Source organism: Delphinapterus leucas, chromosome 1, assembly GCF_059928025.1.
Source record: "Delphinapterus leucas isolate spDelLeu-1000000601 "Yukka" chromosome 1, BTC_Dleu_Yukka2, whole genome shotgun sequence".
NCBI lineage: Eukaryota > Metazoa > Chordata > Mammalia > Artiodactyla > Monodontidae > Delphinapterus > Delphinapterus leucas.
Window position 1 is genome coordinate 47,469,189 of NC_143129.1, and position 26,564 is coordinate 47,495,752.

Genomic DNA, 26,564 nt, shown 5'->3' on the forward strand with positions numbered 1-26,564 from the left:
ATCACATTGTAGCAAGTTGCTACATTAGACGTTTTAGGAAGAAAACTGAGACTTCAATTTCTGTAAAAAAAAATTTTTATTTTATTTTTTTAAAACCATATATGTTTCATGAGGAAAACTTCTTTTTCTAAAGTAATTCTTCCTTTTAAGAAATATATTTAAAAAATAAATCTAGGAAAATGTAGTAGTGTTTCTAAAATATGGCATTTTTAGAAAGGAAACACACTTTTAGATAAGACTGTTTTAATCCTGTGATTTGGCGACTTAAAAAAATCAATTCAGAAATTAACAATTTTGGCAGAGTCAATTTCAACACTTCCCCCAAACCGTTAAAGTATAGTTTCAAAAAGTTATGAGTTCATGTTTCATTGTATTGTAAATAGGTTATTACTCATGTCTTTTATGTAGGTTTTACTTGTAATGGACACAAGGACAGAACAGACATTTATTCTAAAAGTAAGTAGAATTTTTCTGTTTAATGAATTTAGAAATTTATTTTCAAATTATGCTTCTGAAAGAAAATAATTTTTTTCTGGGTGTTTGAATGTTCTTTTATGTTTGCAGTGATCTGTATTTATTTTACTTTGTGTCCTTCCATCACAGTGGATAAATACTCTATAGCATACATTTAAAAAGAGACTTAGGTTATAGAGTATGGAGGAAATAATTTGGATAAGTTGAAGACTCATTTTATGCTGTTTAAATGTATAGTGTATAATTTAAATACATCTCTAGTACATTTTGCATAATATGTGAAGACCACACGCAATCATACCTTTGATTATGATTATAATTCTTAAGAGCTGAAATTTTGCCTTAAAGTCTTTGTTACAGGTATTTGGGAAAGTGTTATCTACATCCCTGGCCCTGTCTTTTTTCTAAATTCAATTTTGATTCTCTGTATTACTCAATTTGTAATTAAATGAATAAAGGAAGAAAAACCCCTCAATTTTGTAATTTCAAAATCATATTTGAAGTGGATTGTGGTAGTACATATTCTAAAAATATCCTAATTTAAGCATTTCCACAGCATCCAGAATTAATGAATTTCAGATTAGTTTTATATTTTTCTGATATTTTTTCTTTTACTTATCAGCATGGCAGTTGGTCACAATGACATATACTGAAATAAATTTCTTTTTATGAGTATACTTTATCACTGGCGTTTTCTCGGATTTTTAAACGAGGATATGACAGCAGAAACTACACATACCTTGTTCCTTTGGAGAAAACTTAAAATGATCTTTGTACTTTTTTGGAATAGATTTTTAAAACTGCCCGTTTAATCTAGGAATGCCTTTTGTGTCTCAGGAATTTGAACTGATCTCACGATGTCTACTGCTTTAAAGATATACATAAGTAAAATAAAACTTAAGAAAAGGTCATAGAGAAATAACTGTGTGTCATCCTGATGACTTAGTTTGAGAGCATCTCTAATAAAAACACTGACCCACGTAATTGATTTTAATGGCAGCTTTGTGGCATCTTCCGTTCTCTGGATTCAGGCCAGATGCCATCAGCAGAGCCTCCAGGGACTGAGGGGCATAGAGCAGCAGATGAGTGGTTTCTCTGAAGCCCAGGGTAACTCGGATAGATTAGTTTGGTTGATAAACACAGAGCACAGCAGGCTCCAAAGGCAACTGAGGGTACAACTGACCTTTTTGTTCTCTGTCAGGGTCTAAGGAAAAGCAGTGAATACAGCAGGAACAGAAAGACCATCATCCCCCGCTGTGTGCCCAACATGGTGTGTCTGCACAAGTACATCATTTCTGAGGAGTCGGTATTTCTTGTGCTGCAGCATGTGGAAGGTTGGTTTGTAGTTTAAATTGTTTGTGGAGTGAAGAATGTCACCTGCTTAGCTTTTTAGTTTCTATAATGTCCTTCTTACTTCTGTCATTACTTGAGCGGATAAAACATAGGAAACACATGTGAGAAATTGTTTCCTTATTCCTCTGCTCTCCCTCCCTAGTTTGAGTTGTGAGGGAGAATGAAAGTCCAGGCGAGAGGCAGATTTCATTTGAACTGTAGTAACATTCTTAGATATACTTAACTACTTACTCACTCCTAGGATTGGTCCAATATGATGAGAACTTTAATGTGAATGTGTGCTAAGAGAACTAAGTTTTATTTTAGGGATTTCTCTTGTTTTCTGCTGAGAAGATACACTAATGTTAGATGACAAAATGAAGAGCATCCCCTGAAGAATTAATTAATTACCTCCTTTTTTAGAAGGCATAGGTATTTGCTTAACATTTGACATTACCTAGTTATTCTGATCTGGGTTTTTACGAATACAGCCATTGGCATCACATATGGGTACAAAGCAAAGGTACAGTGCTCTGCCTTCAAACTATGAAATTTCAGCTCTTTGTAAAGGGAAAAGGTGGCAAAAAAATACTATATTTTGGTCTGTTTTTGCCCTTTAACACCTAAATTTAAAAAAATAGTCTTTTATGTAGAATGAACACAGCATATAAATATTAATCCACAAAATAAATATTGCCTTTTGGCTTTTGAGAGGTGTTCTTAAAATAATAAAGAAAATTAAAATTATTTTCCATATTTCCTGAATTTTAACATTACTGAGAATAAAGAACTACTGTGCTTTAGTAATAGGCATAGCATTTGAATTGAATGCATTTTCCCAGGAAAATGAGTCATTGCTTTGTGGAATGAGGTCTCGTATGATAACTAATGTAAGATTTTTGGCGGGGGCAGTAAACTATTAATATTGTTTATTATGAAGTACAGCACAAGATAACTACAGATGGAGGGAAGACCTCCATATGTAGTATTTGATAGGAAATTCAGAAGGGGCTCCATGGTCTCTCAGGTATTAAGAGAGTTAATTGCGTGTGTGAATTGGATAACTAATTCACCTTTGTTCAGATATTATAGACAGCTTTTATCCGAGGATACCAGTGCATTACAGACATTATTGAATTAGAGGTCATGTCATCTGATAGCAAAATACAGCCACCTCTGGTGTGGAACAAAATAACTTGCGTAGTAATAATCCATAATAATTTAGAACAAGGTCAGTAGGATGAATGTAATTATAGTCAATATTCTATTACCCAGTGTGGATTACTCATGTTGGAGATTATCTGTGGCAAATTTTTAATCCTCGTGTACCTCTGCTATTTGCAGCTTCCTCTTCCTGTTTTTCCTTTTCCTTCTCCAAATACAGTACTTCATTTTTTCTTGTGCCATCTTCTCACCTTCTCTTATACTTCCCAAAGCTGATATTTCAACTGATTTTACTTTGTTACTATAGAGAATGTTTATAATATGCTTTAAAGCCATAGACATGCATGTGGCTTTCAAATTTTCCACCGTTTTAGATTATGTTTACCAAGTCTCTTTCCTTTATTGTTGACCGTACCTGACTTTGAATGGTTACGTGACCATAGAATTTGTCCTGGATTATTTAAACTTGGGGGGTGGGCAGGAATCTCTTATGACTACTCATTTCAGGTGTTTATTGTTTAATTTTAAGAAGATTTTATAATACAAATATATTGGATTATGGTGTAAATAGGGACTCTGGATTCATTTAATATTCAGCAAATTTATTGAGCATGTACTATCTATTAAGCTTTCTTTTAGGTGAACAAAGCAGGAAAAGAGTCTGACTTTTTGAAACTTACATTCTTCTTGTGGAGAGTCAAACAGAAAAACAAAAGCATGATAATATTGGCTAATAATAGGGACCATACTCATCTTTAATACAGAGAGCTCTAATCGAGAATGACTGGGGGACTACTCTAGACTAGTTAGTCAAGGAAGCCCGCTCTAAGAAGGTGACATTTAAGAGGAGTTCTGAATGACAAAAGAAATAACCGTTTGGATGTAAGGGGGAAACCCATTTAGGTATAGGGATCAGTGTAAGAAATAGGCAAAAAGAAACTTGCAATGTTTGATGAACAAGAAAGGAGACGATTCAGTTGGAGTCTGGTAGGTGAAGGCAGTGGTGGTATATGAAGCTGTTGGAGAAGCAGGCAGGAGCATGGTAAGGGCTTTGGCTTTCATTCAAGTGCATTGGGAGACCATTGGACATATTAAGCAGTGACAATGTCTGATCTACATTTGAGAAAATCACTCTGACTGTTGTATGTGGAATGGATTATAGAAAGGCAAGAGGAGAAGCAATGAAGTGTAATAAAGTAGTCTGGGCAAGAGTTGATGATGGCATGGCCTTCTGGGATACTTGTGGAGTTGCTCTGAGGGTAGTCAGTGGGACCTGCGATGGATTTGAGGTCAGGGAGAGAAGAATCTAGGATAATTTCCTGGATTTGGCATTGAGCAGTCAAGTGAACTGGCAGACAGTGTGTTATCTTTTTACATGTCAGTGGTACTTTCTTTGTTACCTCTGTGAATTAGGAGGTTGTGCATATATCATAAAAGCATCACTTTCATATACGTGAATAGCTATTACTGAAAAAGTAAACACTGAAGAATTGTTTTCTCCATAATATGAATCCTTGAACATTTATGATTTGGGCTTTAACTCCCCTTTGCTTAACAGAACTATTCATGATTCACATGAGTCTCTTGGACTAATTTTCATAACATTTTACATTAATTCATTTAGAAATATATGGAGTGCTCTCTAGGATACAGGCTTAGCTCTAACATGGCAGTGAGCAAAATAAAGACTCTGCCCACGTGGAGCTTGCAGTATAGAGGCAGAACAGACACTAAGCAAATACATAAGTAAATATATGAGGGAATGCCAGAAGGGTGAGTTGGGGGTTGTTATTTTATAGAGAGTGGTCACCTTATTAAGAAGGAGACATTTGGCCAATGACCTGAGGGAAATGAGAGAGGGAGCAGATGTGGACATGGGAGGGAAGAGTATCTTGGCAAGAGGGAACAAGTACATAGGCCTGGAGGCAAGAGTGTATTTGCTGTACAAGAAACAGCAAGGTCAAGTGTGGCTGGAGCAGAATGGGAAGAGTGGTAGGAAATGGTATCAGAGAAGTGGGGAGGCAGGTGGGCAGATCCGGCGTGGTCTTCTAGGCCACTTTAAGAACATCGTTTTTATTCTGAATGGATAGGAAGACCTGGGGGATATTGAGCAGAGCAGTGACAAGGTAGGGATTACTCTGGTTGCTTGGTGGAAAATAGAATCTAGGAGGGCAAACTCAAAAGCGGGGAGACGAGGGCTTCCCTGGTGGTGCAGTGGTTGAGAGTCCGCCTGCCGATGCAGTGGATGCGGGTTCGTGCCCCGGTCCGGGAGGATCCCACATGCCGCAGAGCGGCTGGGCCCGTGAGCCATGGCCGCTGAGCCTGCGCGTCCGGAGCCTGTGCTCCGCAACGGAAGAGGCCACAGCAGTGAGAGGCCCGCGTACCGCAAAAAAAAAAAAAAAAAAAGAAAAAAGCAGGGAGGAGACCAGTTTGGAGGTTGTTGCAGCACTCCAGGTGAAATCGACGCTGGCTTCCACAAAGCATTAGTGGTGGAGGTAGTGAGAAATGCTTATTAGATTCAGAACACATTCTGAAGGTAAAATTGACATGACTCTGCCTTGTATGACTCCATGGTTTTGGGCTTAAATAACTGAAAGAATGGTTTCCATTTACTAAGATGAGGAAAGCTGTGGGAGGAGTAGATTTAGAGGGAAAAACCAGAGATTCAGTGTTGGACATGTGAGTTTGAGATGCTTCTTAAATTTCCAGGTGGTGTTGAGTAGGCAGTTGGATATGCCAGACAGGATTTTAGGAGAGAGATTTAAAATGTTTATTGTTCCTATTAATGGATTTCTTATTTTAACTCTGTTTGAAGAAGAAAATGTGGGAGAAACAAATGTATTCAGTCAAGGCTATATGTGTTATTAAAACTTTAAGTTCCTAAGATTAGGGATTATGATTCATTTTATATATATATATATATAAATATATATATATGTATCCCAGCATTTATAGGAATGCTTGGTACATAGAAGGTGCTCAGTGTATAATTGCTCAATACTGACTAAGAAAAGATGAATGACTAGGTTACAAGAAAGTGATTGGAAAAGCTTCTGTGCAAATAGGTGGGGGATGGGAAAGAGTTTCTCCTCAAGTTAAGAGGGGACCAAAGGGATGAAATGATTCTCTTTTTATTAACTAGTTTTAAAAAATCATTATAAAACTAATATAGAAAGAAATTCATACCAGATGGAAGTATATAAAGTAGAAATAAAAATTCTTCCTCCTTATTCACTTTAATGCCCATTTCTATTCTCTAGAAATAGGGTGAACATTTCCAGAAATTTCCTGTGTATATAAACATATACTTCTCCCCCCTACCTGTCTGATTTTTTAAAAAAATATTTATTTATTTTTATTTATTTGGTTGTGTGAGGTCTTAGTTGCAGCACGCGGGCTCCTTAATAGCAGCTCCAGGGCTCCTTAGTTGCAGTTTGCGAGCTCCTTAGTTGCGTTGCGTGGACTCCTTAGTTGTGGCACACGAACCCTCAGCCGCGGCATGCACGTGGGATATGGTTCCCTGACCAGGGATCGAACCCGCGCCCCCTGCCTTGGGAGCACAGAGTCCTATCCACTGCACCACCAGGAAAGTCCCTGTTTTTTAAAAACATAAATGCATTTTACATATTGTCTGTAGCTTGCTTTTCCCCCCACCCTAACAGTGTACTTCGGACATCTTTCCTTATCAGTACGTATAGGTGTCCACTGAGAGAGGCGGTATAGTACAGTGATTAAAAAGAAGGATCTTAGGGCTTCCCTGGTAGCGCAGTGGTTAAGAATCCGCCTGCCAATGCAGGGGATATGGGTTCGAGCCCTGGTCCGGGAAGATCCCACATGCCACGGAGTAACTAAACCCGTGAGCCACAACTACTGAAGCCCGCACGCCTAGAGCCCGTGCTCCGCAACAAGAGAAGCCACCGCAATGAGAAGCCCTTGCACCGCAACGAAGAGTGGCCCCCGCTCGCCACAGCTAGAGAAAGCCCACGCACAGCAACACCGAAGACCCAACACAGCCAAAAATAAATAAATAATTAAATAAAAATTAAGGGGGGAAAAAAACCGAAAAGAAGGATCTTAGAGCCAGACTATGTTAGCTTGAAGGCTGGCTCACAATTTACTAGTTGTGTGACCTTGGGCAAATTATTTAGCCTTTCTATACCTCTGTTTCCTTATTTGTAAAACAGGGATAATAAGAATCACATAATAATTATGTAATTAACTGTAATAATTACGTAGGGTAGATGTGAGGGTAGATGTGGGGATTAAATAGTTGGTATATGTAAAGCACTTATAATAGTGCCTAGTACATGGTAAACACTAAATGTTTACAAATATTGCTGTTTGTTTATTTTTGAATACATACAAGGTATTTGGTTGTGCAGATTTACCATAATTGATTTAAGTAGTCCTCTGTCTACTGTTGTTTAAATTGTTTCCAGTACTTGTCCCTGTATATGTGCATTTTTTTAAAATTTTGTTTTGTTTTGAGAATTATTTGTAAGACAAATTTCTTGAAGTAGAATTGCTGGGTCAAAAGATGATTTTTGATCATGGGTCAATCAATATTTTATCATATGTATTAAATTTAAATTCCACTTCGGGTCAAGTAAATTGAAAAGATTTTCTTTGTAATCCTGCAGGAAACCAATAGATGAAAATCTAAAGAGAGACAAAAAGAGTTTTTATTAAACCTTATGGATTGCTATTTTCATAGCTTAAAGTAGCTAATGTATGCAATTTTATGTGCTTCAACAGGACTTAGAAAAGTGTCATTTATATTCTTAAAGTATTAAAGGTTATAAATATTTTAGATATTTTCTATTTATATTTTGTGATTTAGCAATAACAGGATTTTTTTAGGTTAATATTATTAATGTTACAGTAATAATGTTGACATTTGTGTAAGTTTGTGTATTAGGCCTGATCTTAACTCTGTAGAAAGTAGAACTCAGCTTCTGTGGAAAGAAACTTCATGGGAATTATGTATTTTTGTAAGTTATGTAGTTTTCATGATTTTGTAATTGAAAAAAGTATGTCATAGGACCAAATTTTTGTTTCTATAGCTCCACATTGAGCATTAAATCTAACTTGGCCCCCAAAAAGGAATGGAAAGAACTAAAACAGTTTTTTTTCTCTCTTGAAAATGCAGTTTTTATACTTCACATTAGAGTACATTTTTAGGCTAGTAACAAATTTCCATAAAGAAAATGCCAACAATTACATTAAAAAATTTTAATCTAATAATGAAAAGAATGGAATTAAATAAGATGCCATGTTTGATTAATCAAATTGGTAAACTTGCTAATATCCAATATAGGTAAGATGCTATGAAGATGGCACTAATACACATTGTTTGTAGGAGTGGATTCTGGTACAGCTTTTCTGTAAAGCAACTTAGTGACACATATCAGAAGCATTAAAGATATTCATACTTCCTGACCTAGCACTTTCATTTCTGGTGTTGTGTCCTGATGATATAATCAGAGGTGTTAAGTATTTGTAAGCTAAAGTAGACATTATTTTAATTCTAATAGTAAAAGACTAGAAGCAACTTAGATGTTCCACAATAGAGGAACATTTTAACACACCATATCCATCTATCTCATGGATATGCTATATAGCCTTTCAAGTTCATAGTCTCATGAAATTAGAAAATGTTTATGATAAGATGTTAGTTGTGAAAAGTCAGAAGATAAATGTACTAATGGTTAATAGTGTTTATGGGTGATTTATATATTCTGAATTCTTTGCTGTTCTGTGTCCTTTTCTATATTAAATTTTTTGAAAATAATAAAACCATGTATCTGTTTTAGAATAAGAAGAAAGCATGACCAAAAATAATGACATTTTTAATTTGTATAAACTTTTCCTAAGGTTTTCAAAAAATTTGTAAAGATGTCATCTTTTTATAACTCAATTTAATAAATATTTAATTCCTGTTATTTTACATGCTAGACAGAATCCTCTCCTTGCAGTTATGAAAACCCTGCAGTATGGTAAAAGAGCTAATGAACGCATAAAAGTAATATTAATATGAAATAGAATGTTGTAAATGTCATAAGAGGGATGCAGTGATACAGAGGATTCTGCAAAGATAGGAGTTGTATACAGTGAGGGTATGTAAAAAAAACTGATGAAAGAAAACAAATTCTGAAGGACCTTCAAGAATAGGTAGGATTTTGACAAGCAGATATTGGGGAAACTAATAGGAAAGACAGTTCTAAGTGGTAGGTATAGTTTGAGCAAAAGCCCAGCATGGGTTATATGTGGAGAAATTCTATTCAGGTGAAATGTGTGATGAGTTGAGGGAGAGGAACAAATTATGGGTTGATACTGTATTACTAAGGGTCCAAATGCCTATATGGAGTTGGTACAACGTTCAGTAGGTGGGTAGGGTGGGGGTAGGGTTTGGGTTCTTGGAGAAATGACATGATAAGATCTGTGCTAAAATGGAAGATTACTTGGGCAGCAGTTAGTATGATAGAGTGATACAGGAAGGACTGAAAGTAGTGGTCTAGTTGTAGCTATAACATTATTCCAAGAAACACAGAGTGGTCAAAGGAATTAAAAGAAGAGGAAGACTGTGGGAAACATGGGTAGATCTTATAGGACTTGGAAACTTGTCAGATATAGGTAGAACAAAGGAGAGAAAGTAGTCCAAGTTTTTGTGCCTCAGTAGCTCTGAAGTCAGAAAGAAGAAGTGATTTGGAGAGCAAAAATAAAGAATTTAAGCACATTCCATTTTAGATTTGAGCAGCTCATCCAGGTTGAATTAGCCTAAGAATGAATGCAACTTTTCTTAGAACTCTACTAGGTACTGTTCCTTGCTGATCACTGGAACTTCACAGCTATAGATAGTGTCTCCTTTGTGATGGCATATCCCATTCTGATAAGTTATGATTTGAGTTAACAAGCATTGAGTGAATGCCTGTCATGTCCTGCACACTGTATAGGCAGTAGATATATAAAGATGAAAAAGACTTAGTCCTGTCCTCACAGTAGGACAGTTGAACAATATACATCATTTTATTTGGACTGCATACAAGAACCCCAGCTTCAGGGCAGGCATTACTGTTGGTATGCCACAATGGAGGTATTTGTGATAAGAGGAATGTGGTTATTGTTGTCAAAAGAATCAAAAAAGATGGAATCGATGCATAGCTTCTTTTGTGTGTGAGTGAGTGAATTTCAAAGCCATATATGAATCTTTAAACTTTAGTTTGAATATGGAGAAATATGAGACACCGAGTATAACCTAGTGATGACAGAAAGTTAGCTAAGAAGAAGCAAGAGGGAAGTTAAACACCACAATGTTCTATACCACTAATTATTATCAAGATTGGATAAGATTGTTAACTAGATCACTGCTAGAAGATGTCTGAGTATCCTAGGACTAATATTATGGCAGTTACCCCTTTATAGCATTACTCTGTGCTGGGCACAGTATTGGGCACTTTATATATTTATTGAGTTCCTCGAAATGAAATGAAATGCCAAGGAGAGAAAGATATTTTGGACGCTTCCACTGACCTTTTTACACATATAATTGACTGTCAGTGATTATTTCCCCTGAGATTTAGTTCCCCTTGGTATATGATGTTTAATAATGACATTGAAAAATGTGCTGAGGGCTTCCCTGGTGGTGCAGTGGTTGAGAATCCGCCTGCCGATGAAGGGGACGCGGATTCGTGCCCCGGTCCGGGAAGATCCCACATACCGCGGAGCGGCTGGGCCCGTGAGCCATGGGCACTGAGCCTGCGCGTCCGGAGCCTGTGCTCCGGAACGGGAGGGGCCACAACAGTGAGAGGCCCGCGTACCGCAAAAAAAAAAAAAAAAAAAAAAATGCTGAAAATAATTGCTTCCTCCTTGTTAGTACAGGGTTTCATTTTTGATGTATTATTTCCTATTTTTGGGAGCAATAGTTATATCTTTACAAAGTATGCTCCCACAATTACTGTTTTTAAGATTTCTGAATCAAATTTAACTTTTTTTTGTAATACTGTTTCTAGTCAATAGAGCTTTGGTGGCCATGCTTGAAAAAATTATTAATAAACAGAGCAGAACATAGATGTTTCTAGAGTAAATTATGTTTAACTTTAAAGTAGAATTTTAGCTGTGAAATTTCATATTATTATTTGTTATAACCAGTTTCTCTTCAAAGTAAGAAATAGGTTGTCATTTAAAAAATAATTGATATTAGGAGATATGCTTGAAACTGTACTCACCAGTCAGCAATAATAAGAAAGCATTTTAGTTAGTTATTTAGTTTTCTTTTCATTGCAAAAATTTTATTTAGACTCTTTGTTGTCGTGAATCCCAAATCCAAGCTCGACTATTCTTCAAGAAGGCACTTTATTAAATTGCTTCTTACAGCATACTTGACATTAATGGGTATCATTGACTTGCTTTTGATTGATTATTAGAATACTTTTTGTTTTTTTAATGGCTTCAATAAGTAACCATTAATTTGGTGTTCTTAATTTTTTTTTTTTTGGTTATGCTTATTCACAGGTGGCAAACTCTGGTCATATATCAGTAAGTTTCTAAACAGAAGTCCTGAAGAAAGCTTTGACATCGAAGCAGTGAAAACATCTTCACTTGCTAAAGTTCAACTGCAACAGCCAACATCTAGTCCTCAGGACAGCAGCAGCTTTGAATCCAGAGAAAGTGATGGTGGAGCCATGCTTAAAATTCTGCCTTTGAAGACTAGTCTTACTCCAAGCTCTCAAGATGATAGCAACCAAGATGATGATGGGCAAGACAGCTCTCCGAAATGGCCAGATTCTGGCTCAAGTTCAGAAGAAGAATGTACTACTAGTTATTTAACATTATGCAATGAATATGGGCAAGAAAAGATTGAACCAGGGTCTTTGAATGAGGAGCTTTTCATAAAGACTGAAAGGAATGATGTTGATACCAAAGCTATAGAAAACTTCCCAGCACACCTTGCTGCTGACAGTGACAGCCCCAGCGCACAGCTGACAGCCCACGAGCTGAAGTTCTTTCCTGGAGTTGATGGCCTGGAAGCAGTTAGTTCTCCAAGAACATCAGATTCCCTCAGTAGATCTAAAAACAGCCCCATGGAATTCTTTAGAATAGATAGTAAGGATAGCACTAGTGAACTCTTAGGACTTGATTTTGGAGAAAAGTTGTATAGTCTAAAGTCAGAGCCTTTGAAACCATTCTTCACTCTTTCTGATGGAGACAGCACTTCCAGAAGTTTTAGTACTAGTGAAAGCAAGGTAGAGTTTATAGCTCATGACACCATTAGCAGGGGCTCAGATGACTCAGTCCCGGTTATTTCTTTTAAAGATGCTGCTTTTGATGATGTCAGTGGTACTGATGAAGGAAGGCCTGATCTTCTTGTAAATCTGCCTGGTGAATTGGAGCCAATGAAAGATGGTGCAGCAATGGGACCTACTAAGTTCACACAGACTAATATAGGCATAATAGAAAGTAAACTGTTGGAAACCCCTGATGTTTTATGCCTCAGACTTAGTACTGAACAGTGCCAAGCACGTGAAGAAAAAGGCACAGAGGAACTGAGTGATCCCTGTGGGCCTAAATCCCGTGGTATCACAGAGAAACACTACGCACAGGGGGATCCTGGGATGTTATGTGTAGCAGCTGATGATCACAGTAATGCGAGAGACATGTCTTTGTTACACAGCTCGGATCCTAAGTTTCAAGGACTTAGCTTGGTTGCATCGGCAGTAACAGCAAACAACGCAAAAGAAAGCTTATTCCGTATTTCTGACCCACTCTCAGGTGCTAATGAATATAACGTAAATACAGACACTTTAAAAACTGAAGAAGTATTGCTGTTTACAGATCAAACTGATGATTTGGCTAAAGAGGAGCCGGCTGTATTTCAGAGAGACTCTGAGACTAAGGCAGAGAGTGGGTTAGCACTAGAAGGAGACAAGGAGATACACCAGATTTTTGAGGACCTTGATAAAAAATTAGCACTAAACTCCAGGTTTTACATCCCAGAGGGCTGTATTCAAAGATGGGCAGCTGAAATGGTGGTAGCCCTTGATGCTTTACATAGAGAGGGAATTGTGTGCCGCGATTTGAACCCAAACAACATCTTATTGAATGATAGAGGTCAGGAACTTTTGCAAATGCATTTCTTTTTATTCGCTGTTGCTTCCAATTAACTGAGTAGGCGTTTTATCTTGTAATTAGTATCTTCATTTCCTGTCTAGAGCTTCATTATCAGTGCAGCAAATTCACCCCCAGTAATAGCTTCTAGTACTTAATGATGCCATTATTCTTAATGATACTGTTTTTAGCTACAAAAGGAGTAATTACAGTTCACTTCTGCAGAAAATGGAAGAGAAAAATGTTTTGATTTCTCCTGTCGTTTTGTTTTTAGGACACATTCAGCTAACGTATTTTAGCAGGTGGAGTGAGGTTGAAGATTCCTGTGACAGCGATGCCATAGAGAGAATGTACTGTGCCCCAGGTTAGAGCAATCTCCTAAAATGTTTCGCTTGGAAAAGTAGTTTGGCAGCTCTCATTTCTTTATTGAAGTTGTACTTTCACTAGCAGTTGACAATATGTTGGATTTGGTTATGTCTTTAACCCTTTACAAAAGATAATTTGGGGGATAAAATCATTACAGAATCCATAGTATATGTGTGTATGTATATTTGTTAGTATATGATGTTAAATGGGTTTATACTTCTCTTAGAACTGGCCATGAATTCATAGAAATGTCAACTTCTTAGTGTTTAAAAGGACCTTTAAGTATCCTCTTTAATTGGATGATTTTTTTTAATTTTAGAATTTTATTTATTTTTTTATACAGCAGGTTCTTATTAGTTATCCATTTTATACGTATTAGTGTATACATGTCAATCCCAGTCTCCCAATTCATCACACCACCACCCCCGCCACTTTCCCCCCTTGGTGTCCATACATTTGTTCTCTACATCTGTGTCTCTATTTCTGCCCTGCAAACCGGTTCATCTGTACCATTTTTCTAGATTCCACATATATGCGTTAATATACAATATTTGTTTTTCTCCTTCTGACTTACTTCACTCTGTATGACAGTCTCTAGATCCATCCACGTCTCTACAAATGACCCAATTTCGTTCCTTTTTATGGCTGAGTAATATTCCATTGTATGTATGCACCACATCTTCTTTATCCATTTGTCTATCCATTCATAGTCACAGAGGACAGTCTACTTACTTATTTATTTAATTTTTGTCTGAGTTGGGTCTTTGTTGCCGCACTCAAGCTTTCTCTAGTTGCGGCGAGTGGGGGCTACTCTTCGTTGTGGTGCGTGGGCTTCTCATTGTGGTGGCTTCTCTTGTTGCGGAGCACGGGCTCTAGGCAGGTGGGCTTCAGTAATTGTGGCACACAGCCTCAGTAGTTGTGGCGCAGGGGCTTAGTTGCTCCACGGCATGTGGGATCTTCCCAGACCAGGGCTGGAACCTCTGTCCCCTGCGTTGGCAGGCGGATTCTTAACCACTGTGCCACTAGGGAAGCCCAGTAAATGGATGATTTTTAATATGTGAGAGGTAGATGACTAAAAGAGTAAAATCCCTAAGGCTAAAAATGGATAAAATTTGAAATAAAAAAAAATGCAATGTTGTGATTTCAGTGATGTGCCATCCTGGCATTTTAGAGCAGATTTTAAAGAGTTCTTTCCATATTTGAGAAATTTTAGGAAGCATATTCTTCTTGTTTTGAAATAACCAAATATTTGACACAACAGGTTTCTCTTACTTTTACTGTATTGTCTGCTTTTTTAAATTAGAGATTTATTTCTGGGGGTTTTAGATCCTTTGCTGATAATTATAGGTCTCTTAAGCATATGAATTGGATTTGAGTTAGTTTCTGTCTGTCATCAGTGCAGATGGGGCTGTGTTTGAATCCAAAGTTTGTTCACCTTTTGCCTAGCATTCAGCCTCTTTGAATGGCCAAAGTTGCTTCACTTGTCACCCCCTGGCTTTCAGAGGAGGTTCAAACTGATTGTATTGACATGATACGCTTAGTTGTTGATTAATACAGTATTTAATGCTTACTAGCAAACCAGCGTTATTATTGATGCTAACATTGTTTCCCTGCATAATGGGAAATGATTATAATTAGGATTCAAAGAGCTATATTGTTTTTAGTTACCATTTTCATTGTTAAGAATTATTTCTGTATTGAGAAATAGCACAGTTTTTCAATCAGCAAAGCAAATATACTAAAACTATTTTCTGAAAACAATGATTGAGATTTTCTTCTTACTGTTATACTCTTTTCTTTCCTCTTTCGTCCCCCAAATTAGGATTGTTTGATTTTATTTCTTCCTAGGGGTGATGGAGCATGCCTACATTTTTTTCTTTCTCAAATAGATAATATTATGCTGGCTTTTGAAATCTTATTAGTATGATTTAGTTAATGGGATAACAAAAAAATTTCATAGTGAAATCACTTTATTATGGTTATCTGGTTTATTTTTTAACAGACCCTTCCCCTTTCTAATCTGATTATAAATAACATTTTAGGTACCAATGTATGTAAATAAATATATGTTAATTATAATAAATTTCAGGGTTTTAGGATCAAAATTAAACCTGGGAGTTCTTTTAAGTAAAACCTGTTAAATCCTGAAGTCAAGTGCAGTATAAACCTCACATCAAAACCAAATGTTTATGGGGCAGTTTAATGTTTATAACTGACTCTTTTTTTCCTATTTTTCTTCTTACTTTCTTGTTGAAAACTATCTGTAAGGTTGTACTTTGGCTTTCTAGCAGATTATTTTTCTTCAAACTGTAGGCATGTTCACTTTAACCTTCATAGCATGTGACCTCCTGAGAATTATATGTGGAATAAAACCATACTACATACATCAGCAAATACATACTTTCAACTTTGTGTACTGAAATACAGTTTTGTGTACTGAATTTAATAGCGATCAGTTTCCAAGTTCTGATTTTTAAGCCTTTTCCCAGAAATCACAATTCTCATAGTTTACCAGCAGGTGGCAGTCTGCCATTAATGGATTTTTGCTGTCATCGTCCAGGTTGTCCTTCACTAACATTTGCAAAAAGCTGTAGTCTGAAGAAGGGCTTTGTTTTAATTATTTGCGTAAAAGAATTGTACTTTCAAGCTTTGTGAGTTACAAAAGTGTTCTAGTATTATGGCATGCATTGAACAATGTGGGAAGTCTCTGCATTCCTTGGGTCTATTAATTTGTTTTATCAACAGTATAAAACTCAATCAGTTATGACCTTAATTGAAAAGTGATGCTGGTGTTCTAATTTAGATGGTCTTAAACCTAGAGTTGCAGAACTCAGTTAGGTGTGTGTGCTCCTGCCCATTGCTTATAATGCAAGGGGAATTGGAACAAAAATTTGTGAATTACTGTTTGTTTTAAAACTGAATAGCAATGCTACTGATAGAAATACAAGTAGACTTTGCTCCTCTTCTCAAAGGGGTGGGAGCAATGATAAGAAGCTAATGTTTCAATGCTTAAAAATCACAAATCAATGAACACACGGGGACATAGAGTACTAAGTCATCTTTTGATCTGTCCTTTGCAATGCTAAGGGTTGAAGTAATTCTCCTCCTACATCCCCTTGCCCTCCTGTTTCCCAACTCTAACCTTGGTATTTTTGTCCAGGTAACTCTAAAGCATGTTAAGCAGCTGATGTTTGGTTAGAAAGTAAAGTTGTCACAAGATTATGATGAGAATGATTCACTTCTGTTTGAACAGCATGCAACCTCTACCCCTACCACGCCTCCCTCCTGGGAATCCTTATCACACATTTGTCCTAAAAACATTATCCACCTGCCCTGTACTTTATAATATCAGCAGTGTATCTTTTTATCTTGTGGATGATGTGCCTTTATATTTTGAGAAAAATTTCCAGTAACAGATTCGATTTACATGGACAGAAACTTGAGCAAATGCCAAACTAGCAGGGGGGCCATTATTCTGCTCTATAAATAAGTTTAAAAAAGAAAACACACACACAGAAACCTGTGAATCAACATGTTTTGGTCTAATTGAGGGGAAAAGCAAGACAGATAAATTTTGAAATGCAAATGATCACCTTCTGTTATTTAAGTGTAGTTTCTGCCAACTTTGCGATCTTAGATTTTAAAAGTCATAGTCATTTCAACGATGTATACTACCAGTGATGTCCGATGTTCACAAGTTTCTACAGTGAAATGAAGAACTTTTTAAAAAAAGTTGCCACTTTTTTATATTAAGGAAAATAAATCCAACAACAAAAAGACAAAAACCATGGAGCTTTTTCTCTGTCTACATCTGTGAAAAAGCCAGCAAATAAATGGCTGCAGCTGCAGACCCATCAAGAGGGTCTTGAGAATACGAATTCACTGATCAGACCCAGCCCTGTTTTCAAAGTAGAAGCCGTTCCTTTTAGGTTCACTTTGTATCCTTAGATTATCTAGGATGATTCTCTCGAAAGGTTTTATTTTAAATAAACATCATTCATGGTAAATGGGTTCCTTTCATACCACAGAAACACAGAACGGAGTTCAGGAAAGAAAGAGCAAAGAAATAGTCCCCAAAGTGGGAATAGATTGTGTAGCATGACGATATAAATATAACATTGTCTAGTTTCCATATGAGGAGAGTTTTAGATATTTTATTGAGAGATGTTTAGACAGATTCTTCTATTTTTTTGTTATGAGAGATTATAGAATAATCTGGAGAATTATAGAATAACTGGAATTAATTGGTTATTCTTCTCCAGAGGACTTCCTTGAAGTTACTGATTTTATTTCAATTTGTATATACACACAAACACACATGTATTTAGAAGATTTAATGTGCTTTATCATTGGAGCTATTAACTTATCATAATATAGAATAAATTTTTTATAGTATTTTAAGTATAAAGGAAAAATAAAATGTCAAGAAAGCATTTATTTTTTCTTTTACCAGTATTTTTTTCTTAGCAGTCTCGTCTCTTATCATAAAAAAGCAGCTAGAAAATAGAACTTATTAAGCACATAAAACACAAAAGACTGGATTTGAAAGTTTAATATGCAATCTAAGACAAGTGAATAAAATTGTTTATATGTTAGTTATTATGCTAACATAATCACTTAAGTTTCCCATTCTAGTCTTAACAAGCTGATATGGTGTCCTATGATGTGTCCTTCACCTTTAGTTTCCACCGGATTATGAGCCTTTATAAATGCTTGAAATTTACATTGATATTTCTCATTGAATACTTTTCACACTTGAGAATTTATAGGTGAATATGTGTGTAAATTGAAGAAGTCCAAAGTGCTTTTTACCGCAGCCCAATCTCCACGCTCCCAGATGTCAAATGACAGCTTTGCTTCCTCTCTTAGGCGATTTCACACTTGGAAACAGCTCACAGCTGACGGTGAAAAGTGAAACATAGAAAAATCATGCTGATAACTCTCTGCAAAATTCAGTTTTAGAGCATAACATTTATTTACTACTACTCTTTGCTCTTCCAGCCTGACTTTATCAAATAATCCATGAATATACTTCTGGGGCGTAGTCTCCCCTGCCTTTCTTCATACGCATGCTTTACACACGATTAGTTGCTTTTTAAGCATGGTGCTCTGTGTGATAGTTATGTATTTGATAATTAGATCTAGGACTCAGACCATGGATGGTTTAAAAATACCATGAGGGCATCGTAGGTTTAAGATTTAGAATGTTACGATGAAATTGAGAATTACCAAAACAATATTTTTCTCACATCAGCCATTAACTCATTGCATGACATTGGGCAAGTTATTTAAGACTTTTTAGGCCTTAATTTACCAGTAGTAAAATAGATTTTTAAGAACTTTTTTCATAACATTTTATTTTGAAAAATTTCAAACATACAGAAAAGTCGGAAGAATTGTACACCCATATTTACCCATCACCTAGATTCTGCAGTTAACATCCTATAATATTTGCTTTATCATATATCTATCCGAAACAGATTTGTTGAATATTAAGAAGATCACAGATGTCAAAATTCAAGTCCATCTTATTAAGGGCAAGAACTTTTCTGCCGAGAAATAAATACTGATTTCCTGTCTAACATCAGTAAGGTTAAAAAAATTATTTCACTTGGAGGACTTTCTAAGTATTCTCTTTTTACTCATTTATAGTTTGCACATAAAGTATATAATATGGAAATGAGGAATTTATGGAAAACTGTTTTCATTTGCAGGAAAAAAGCCAAGACAACTTTTGAGTAGGGTGAAATTTAAATGACAAGATTTTTAACAAACAAAGATGTTTGTTTAAAAGAAGAAAGAATCATTTAGATCTGAGAATTTCTGGGTCCTGGGTAACTTCACCATGCGTGAGGAATCTCATTTTAGGCATGTGAATGAAGTTGCTAGAGAAAGAAACTGAATATAGATGTATATTTTGAAATAATAATGTTATAACCAGGAAATATGGCTACATCCCTGGTCCAGTCTCCCCCCGCCCACCCCCGCCAAAGGAGAAGGAAGAAAAAGGCAACAGGGAGCTATAAAAATAATTTTAAAAGAATGAAATATTTGTGGTTAATATTTAAATGTTATGTTTCAAACAGGAACTGTTTTGTTTGATTTACCCTTAAGCAAAACTTCAACAGTAGCTCCCATGTACATGGTAAATGTTTTAATGTTTTCCTCGAATGATTAGCAAGTACTTTTAATCTTTTGCCTTTAGTTCCTGATGTTATATAACTAACTCTACGTCTTCTTTGAGAGAACCAGTATCTTTTCAATTTTGCCATAGAATAGCGGAAATTTTACACTGAGGAAAATTCCCTGCTGCACTCCACCCCTGTATACTGATGAAGCTTGTGCCATGAGTATATTAGGCTAAGCAAAAAGAGGTTCAAGTCAAGTCTTAACCTTGTCCAGAAGGGCAAGACCCTTCTGATGGAAAGAAGATTAAAGGCTTACTTTATACATGTTTGAGGATCTGAAACATTGGGAGCCATCCCTAGGTAGGGTATATCCTGGAGTCCTCACAAACCCCCTAAAAATGGGCCAGTCACCTTCACCTCTGCATTAAGGTCACTCCATGTTGAAATAGACCCATTCTGAAACCATACTTCTCATCAGGCCAGAATGTGATTTGTCTCTAGTAGTGAGAATGAGACAGAGTAATAGCAGAGTATTCAGTCCTTGTTATTCGGCACCTTAGTGAATAACACATTAATTCCTCTCATGGGAAGAAATTCTTGAGCTGTTAGAACTAGAGAATTGATAAGGGTGAAAGAATTGATACTGTATTTCACCCCTCCTGTATAAAAACAATATCTCTGTACATTTCCTAGTACTACCTGATATTGGGGAATAGGGGGTTTACTTCAAGCTTTAGATTATTCAAAGGAAGTTAATTTTAACTTCTTATTTACTCTGCATCTTTTTCTTCATGATCTTGGACAAATATTTTTTTTAGAAGAGGAACTCAAGGTTAGATACTTAAAATGTTTTAAGTAATAGCTGCAGTGTAATGCTTCTTAATTTTAAGGTCTAAATGGATTTTTGGCAACTGTTCAGTTAATTGGTCTCACCACCATATTATTATAAAGAAGAAAGTGAACTATCTTTTACCTGTGGTATTTAACAAAGAAGATGTAATGCTGAGTTCAACATTATGTACCAAAACTATTGGCTAGCTACTTTGACCAAATCATCAGTTTTTATACCATGTAAAATCTTGTCAGTTTGAATCTCCAGGAAGTAACCAGGGCTGACTCCTTCTAAACAATTATTCATAAATACTTCCTTCAAATAAATGTTTAAAAATGCTAAGGTTTTAAAAAATTGGTGATAAAGCAAATAGAATTCCTGAAGCTCCGTTAATAGCAGTGCGTGTAGCTCTGCCTGCCTAACACAGCAACAGAGCAGCGGGGAGAGAGAGAAAACTGCGCTTGTCATTTTCACAATTTTCAGTTAGCCTTCTTCTCATCAATCAACTGTAATGGCTTTGGTTGGGTAACACTGTGACACCCGATGGCTATTCAGAATGGAGTTGTGATATGATCAATGGAAAATGGAGCATGCTATTGGTTTTTTTCCTACCAGAAACGCAGGGTGAGAGTAAGCGAGATTGTATGGAGCTCAGAATTATAATCGGTCAGCCAGAAGTCATATGGTAGTTACCTGTTTCTTAGTTTATCTCACGAGAAACTGTATAGTAACAATACCTATAAACTTCCTCGAACAAGTAATTTTTGGCTCTGGAATGCTGAATCTAGTTAAATCAAGGATCTTTGACCCAAGTTGTGCAGATAATTGCAGGAAAGCTCAGAACATGGTTGCCAGGTCACCACGACAACGAGGAATTAAAAGCTGCGTAGTGGGAGAAGCAGAATTTGGTTAAACCTCGCCTGAATTAGTACTTACGTTCAAGTCTCCGCAGTACAACCCAAGGCCCCGGCTTTCATATAATTTGATTACCTGAAAACCAACTGAATTAGTCATGTGGTGGCAGCAGGAAGCAAGCCTAGAGACTGGGATGAGCCAGGAAGGCACGCGTGTGGAAGGGGGGCAGCACCGCCTCTCTCCCATCACCGTGGGGGGCGTGCGCAGGAGCGCTGAGCCCCAGCTGCTGCAGGTTCTCCCCTCTGGAAAGTGCTCGCCCCTGTTGCTGGTCTTCCCTGATAACACTCTCATGAGTTAGAACAGTGTGATACCAGCAACTTTTAAACAGTTCATATTCTCTACTCGACCAATAAGGCATTTGAATCATCGATTGAGTACGATGTTGAAGGACTTTATGGAATGTGGAACAGATAACTGGGCAGCCAGCATTTTCTGAAATGTCAATAGAACTATATAAATATAAATATAAAATAAGAAAAAAGGAGCAAAATGCCCATTTGAAAGGATGGGCTAGGAAATGCAGATTCCAGGCTCTAGAGTTACTCAGATGTTATCGCCAGCTTACCCATTGGAGCACATTTCATGTAATTGTGTGTCTAGATTCCTTCCATTGAACAGGGACAGGGGAAACCTTGATTTATCTCCCAGTCCTGTCTTCCTCCTCCCAGGGCTTTCCAGCTTCTTTTCTTTACTGCATGCCACCCGTGCCAGGACAAACTGTAGCAGTCATTGTGCCCTGCAGAGGGGAGCCCTGGAAGGTGTCCACTAGACCACCCCATTTTAAGCCACCATCATCACCTCCATTCTTGCGTTTCAGCCAGCAGCCAGAGTGCTTTAGATAATGTTGAAAACTTTCTGGCCTACCACATGTAAGGGTGCAGAAGGACTTGAGGTAGATCTCTGTGCTCAGTAGACTTAAAATGCATGTGATGAGTGAGGCCTTTGGAGGTGTTTTGATTGCACTGTGCTACAAAACACAAGATGGAGATAGTTGTTCAACAAACATTTATTAAGTGCCTTCTATGTGCCAGGTACTATGCCTAGGAGCTAGAAATAAGGCATAATTGGTTTAATATTGACAGTTACTTTTGAAGATGTGTATAAAGAGAAGAGACTGTCCAAGCAGAAGACATATACAATTGGTTAACTAGGACATTAATAGACTTTATAGGTGAATAGTTATGTTTACAGAATTGTAATTTACCAAGCTAACATAAGATATGCTTAGCTGTCCCTCTTCTCACAGTTTAGTTCCATGTATTGTTGGATATATAAAGAAAAAAGAAATGCTTTCTTCTGTGTTTCTTTCTCTTAGCTCTTTAGTCATCAGCTGTAGTGGAAGACTAATGCTCAGCCCCTGCATAGAAAATCTTTATACACAGCAAGAGCTGGTGAGAGAAATTGACTCAAATTTTGTAATTCTAGTCCCTTTCAATTAGCAACAGATGCTGTAGGGAAAGACTGTGTAGGAACACAGGACTAATGTTTGCATGCTCTAGCTAACATGGAATGCTCATTGCAGAAGAAAGATGTTCTTTTACCCTTGGTCCAAGTATGTCACTAATGATAGATCAGATTTTTAAAAAAAAAACTTAAAAAAAAAAACTATCTAAGGCCATTAATGAAGTCTTGACTCCCTTGGAAGAAAGTTAACAAACTAATTGTAATAGTGTTTTAAATCTTACTGAACACTTACAGAATTTATGGAAAATTTAGACACCACAGCTTTTTTTCTGATACTATAAAAGTGTATATGGTGCTTAATTTTAAGGTTTATAAGAATGTGGCTTAATTTTTATATTGTCTTATTCACCAAAGAGCTCTCTTTTATTCTAAAAGCAAATGTATTTTTCTTACTTTTTTTCTTTTTCCAAAAAGAGAGAGTTGGAATCCTTAAGGTCAGGTATTTAACGTCAAAATTTAAAATATTGTTTTGGAAAAAAAGCCCTGTGCATTTAGAAACTATATTGCCTCCCCCCCCCGAAACTATACTTACTGTTGACTCTCATTTTAATGTATTCTATAGGTTTGTGGCTTTAAAATTGTTCCATCATTCTGATATTTGGATAAAGTGCTCTATCGTTTGTTTATGTAACTAATTCTTTCAACATCTAAATGTTGGTTTAATTTGACCATTATATAAACACATGATTTGCAACAATTGTTGCTTTTCCACTGAGTTTTATTTGACCTCTTAATAACAGTTCCACAGTTACTATAACTTTGAAAGTGAAGAGAAATGAGGCATCTAAGATTCTATTTATTTAAAGAAGCGTAGTTAAGGAAGAGAGTTTGGGAGAAATATTTAAATACTTGCTCTAAATTAAAATAGAAATTCTCTATATGTGAAATTCTCTTCTAAGAAAACTCTGAATTTACTGTATTTCCTATCATATCCTGAAAGGAAGACAGCAACAGTAGAACGTAACTGCCAGAGGGAGGTCATGGAATTGTCTCTAAAGATTTTTGGAATGGGGATGGGTAGCTATTTGTTGTGATCAGTAGAGGTAAGAAGAAGGATGTGATGACTTGTGTGGGTCTCCCTTAGTGGAGAATCAAGTGATGTCACCAGTCTGAAAATGTGCCTTAACAAATCCATCAAAGAGCTAAATGTAGAATATCGTATTCCCTTATTTATCAAGCACCATAACAGTAATGTCTCTTAAAGAAAAGTAAATTCTGAATTTGGGAATTCACAGTTACTTAAAATGCAAGGTGATTCATCTTTTTTGTTTGTTTGTTTTTATTTTTTATTTATTTACTTTAACATCTTTATTGGAGTATAATTTTTTACAGTGGTGTGTTAGTTTCTGCTTTATAACAAAGTGAGTCAGCTGTTCATATACATATATCCCCATATCTCCTCCCTCTTGCATCTCTCTATCCCATCCCTCTAGGTGGTCACAGCACTGAGCTGGGTGATTGATCTTTATAAAGCTTTATAGGAAGGTTGGTGTTCATTTATAAAACTTGAGTTTGAGATGCATTTTCCAGCTTTTAAAATTCTCTGTACAATTTCCATCATAGTTTTAGTATTATCTACAGTTATTTCTGAGTCATGTCTTTGACACATCCATGTGGCTTAAACTATATAGCCCTAAAAGGCAGGGCCTGGGCCAGTAGATAGTTTTTGTCATGACCTCAGTAATGCTGAGATCGAATGGTCTCTCCAGTGTCTTTCAGACTTTCTCAAGTCTAAGAGTGTATACTTTGCTTCTTTCCCTTCACCTCTCGTACAGATAGAGACATTTTATGGTTTCCTGAGTCCAGGCTTTCTGTTTTTTTGCTCTTTTACTTTTCAGGAGCAAGGCTTATTATAGTACAGTTTTGGGGTCAGATTAACATTATTATTTTTGGCTGTAAGAGGGAGACTTAGTAAACTCTATCATAGGACTATAAAACTCTCTTAGTCTATGTTTTAGCAAGCCCTTTGACAATATGGGTTACTAAGGCAGCATCATTTTTCTGAGAGATGTCCTGGCTTGTTGAAGTGTGTTCTATGAGGTGTTAAACATGAGTAAAACAAAGGTAGGCAAGGCACATTTTTACGTTGTGGTATCTTTATTATTTTATTTAAACTTGTTTATTCACTTGTGAATTATGATAGTTTGAATCATTAGTATGAATCCATAAAATTCTATATTGTGTTAGAGTATGAGGATTGATAGTGCTAAAGTGGGATTTCTAGAATTTTACTAAACTGTTCTCACATATTTGATGTCCTCCAAAAATTTTGGACGAGTTGAAATCTAATCTGGAGCTGATTTTGTGTCTCCATTACATTAAAAGATGATAACGGTTAGATTTAGTGACACTGATTCATTTTGCTTGCCACCAGGTCTCTTAGGGAAAGGAAGGGTGGCTGTGTGTAGAAAGGAGAAGAAGGACGAATGTGGAATGCTGGCTCATTTTAGCATAATCCCACTCTTTGGGCATCTTAGGTTAATGGAGGGAGAAGAAGTTAGGAGAAAGGCTCATGAGTGCTTTTGAAAACACTTTCAGGATTGTAAAATTACAGGTAGAAAGAATGCTAGAGGTCTGGCTGTCCTCATTTTCAGAGAAGCTAAAATACCCAGCCAGGCTCAAACAGTAGCAGAACTAGAGCCCTGTTAATACATTTCTTTGACTCAAAGACAAAAATTCAGGATTCTTTGATATCACTGTCTCTTTTTGAGTTTCTGTGGGAATAATCTGAGGATTTGTTTGTTTTCTTAGGGAATAGTTTATTTTTCCCCCTGATCCCTTTGCTTAACGCTTATAGCCCTGCTGTCCTTGTGGAGAGTAAGGCTACTACTGCTTTACCGCCCTGGAAACGGCAAATATAGAATGTAGTGTCAGGGGAAGGGGCATGCATGGGAACTGAATACATTGGGTTTTATAGTGAAAATATTTTGAAAATTGACAAAGCAGTGCAGAATTTATCCTTTAAAATTTTTTTCTGCTTTTTTTCCCGCCAGAGATTTAAGAAATTCAAGGTAGGGAGTTTAAAGGGATTTCTCAGCTTTACTATGTTATACTTTAAAAGAACCCTCACAAATTTATTTGATATTTCTTTATATTCTCTGCTTTTGACACAACATACCTGACCGTTCACCTGGTGTTTGTAGTAGCTATCATGTAGTTTTATATATGAATCAGTACTCTTGGTTTATGCTTAAAATTTTATATAGATTTTGCAAGTAAAGCAGTTTTAGAGTATTGGTTTTGACAGCCACACAACCTCAGTCTTCTTTTTGGCAATGCAATTTCAAGGTATATCTTTAAAATTTTAATCTAAGAATTATTGATCTATAAGGGATGTTGAAAAGACAATCAAAATCTTTCATTCTGATTATTAAAAGAAAGTGAGGGCTTCCCTGGTGGCACAGTGGTTGAGAGTCAGCCTGCCGATGCAGGGGACGCGGGTTCGTGCCCCGGTCCGGGAACATCCCACATACCGTGGAGCGGCTAGGCCCATGAGCCATGGCCACTGAGCCTGCGTGTCTGGAGCCTGTGCTCTGCAACGGGAGAGGCCACAACAGTGAGAGGCCCACGTACCGCAAAAAAAAAAAAAAAAAAAAAAAAAAGAAAGTGAAATTCTGTTTCAAAACCCTAAAGAAGAAATTATATAAGTATCTTCTTCCAGTTGTTCTAATATTTAAGTTTCCTGAGCCATTAGGAAGTTCTTCCTTGTATCTTATCTAAATATAGAACTCTTTGTTATAGTTCAGAGTCATCTATTAAAATCAAGGACAGTTGGTCATGATGAT

General features: G+C 36.5%; 1 protein-coding gene across 8 annotated transcripts in view; it reads left to right on the forward strand.

The window, feature by feature from the left end:
* Positions 1-26,564, forward strand: part of RPS6KC1 (ribosomal protein S6 kinase C1) — a 244,848-nt gene that overhangs the window by 165,341 nt on the left and 52,943 nt on the right. For 6 of the 8 annotated variants that reach the window (XR_016392839.1, XM_022593409.2, XM_022593410.2 and 3 more), the window contains 4 exons: positions 409-456; positions 1,676-1,808; positions 11,482-13,077; positions 13,349-13,438. Coding sequence is in view for 7 of the 8 variants with exons in the window: in XM_022593409.2 (XP_022449117.1) it covers positions 409-456; positions 1,676-1,808; positions 11,482-13,077; positions 13,349-13,438 (1,867 nt within the window). In the remaining variant the exon portion in view is untranslated. The remainder of the gene's footprint in view (positions 1-408; positions 457-1,675; positions 1,809-11,481; positions 13,078-13,348; positions 13,439-26,564) is intronic. The other 2 variants (XM_089909628.1, XM_089909646.1) reach the window with 2 other exon arrangements.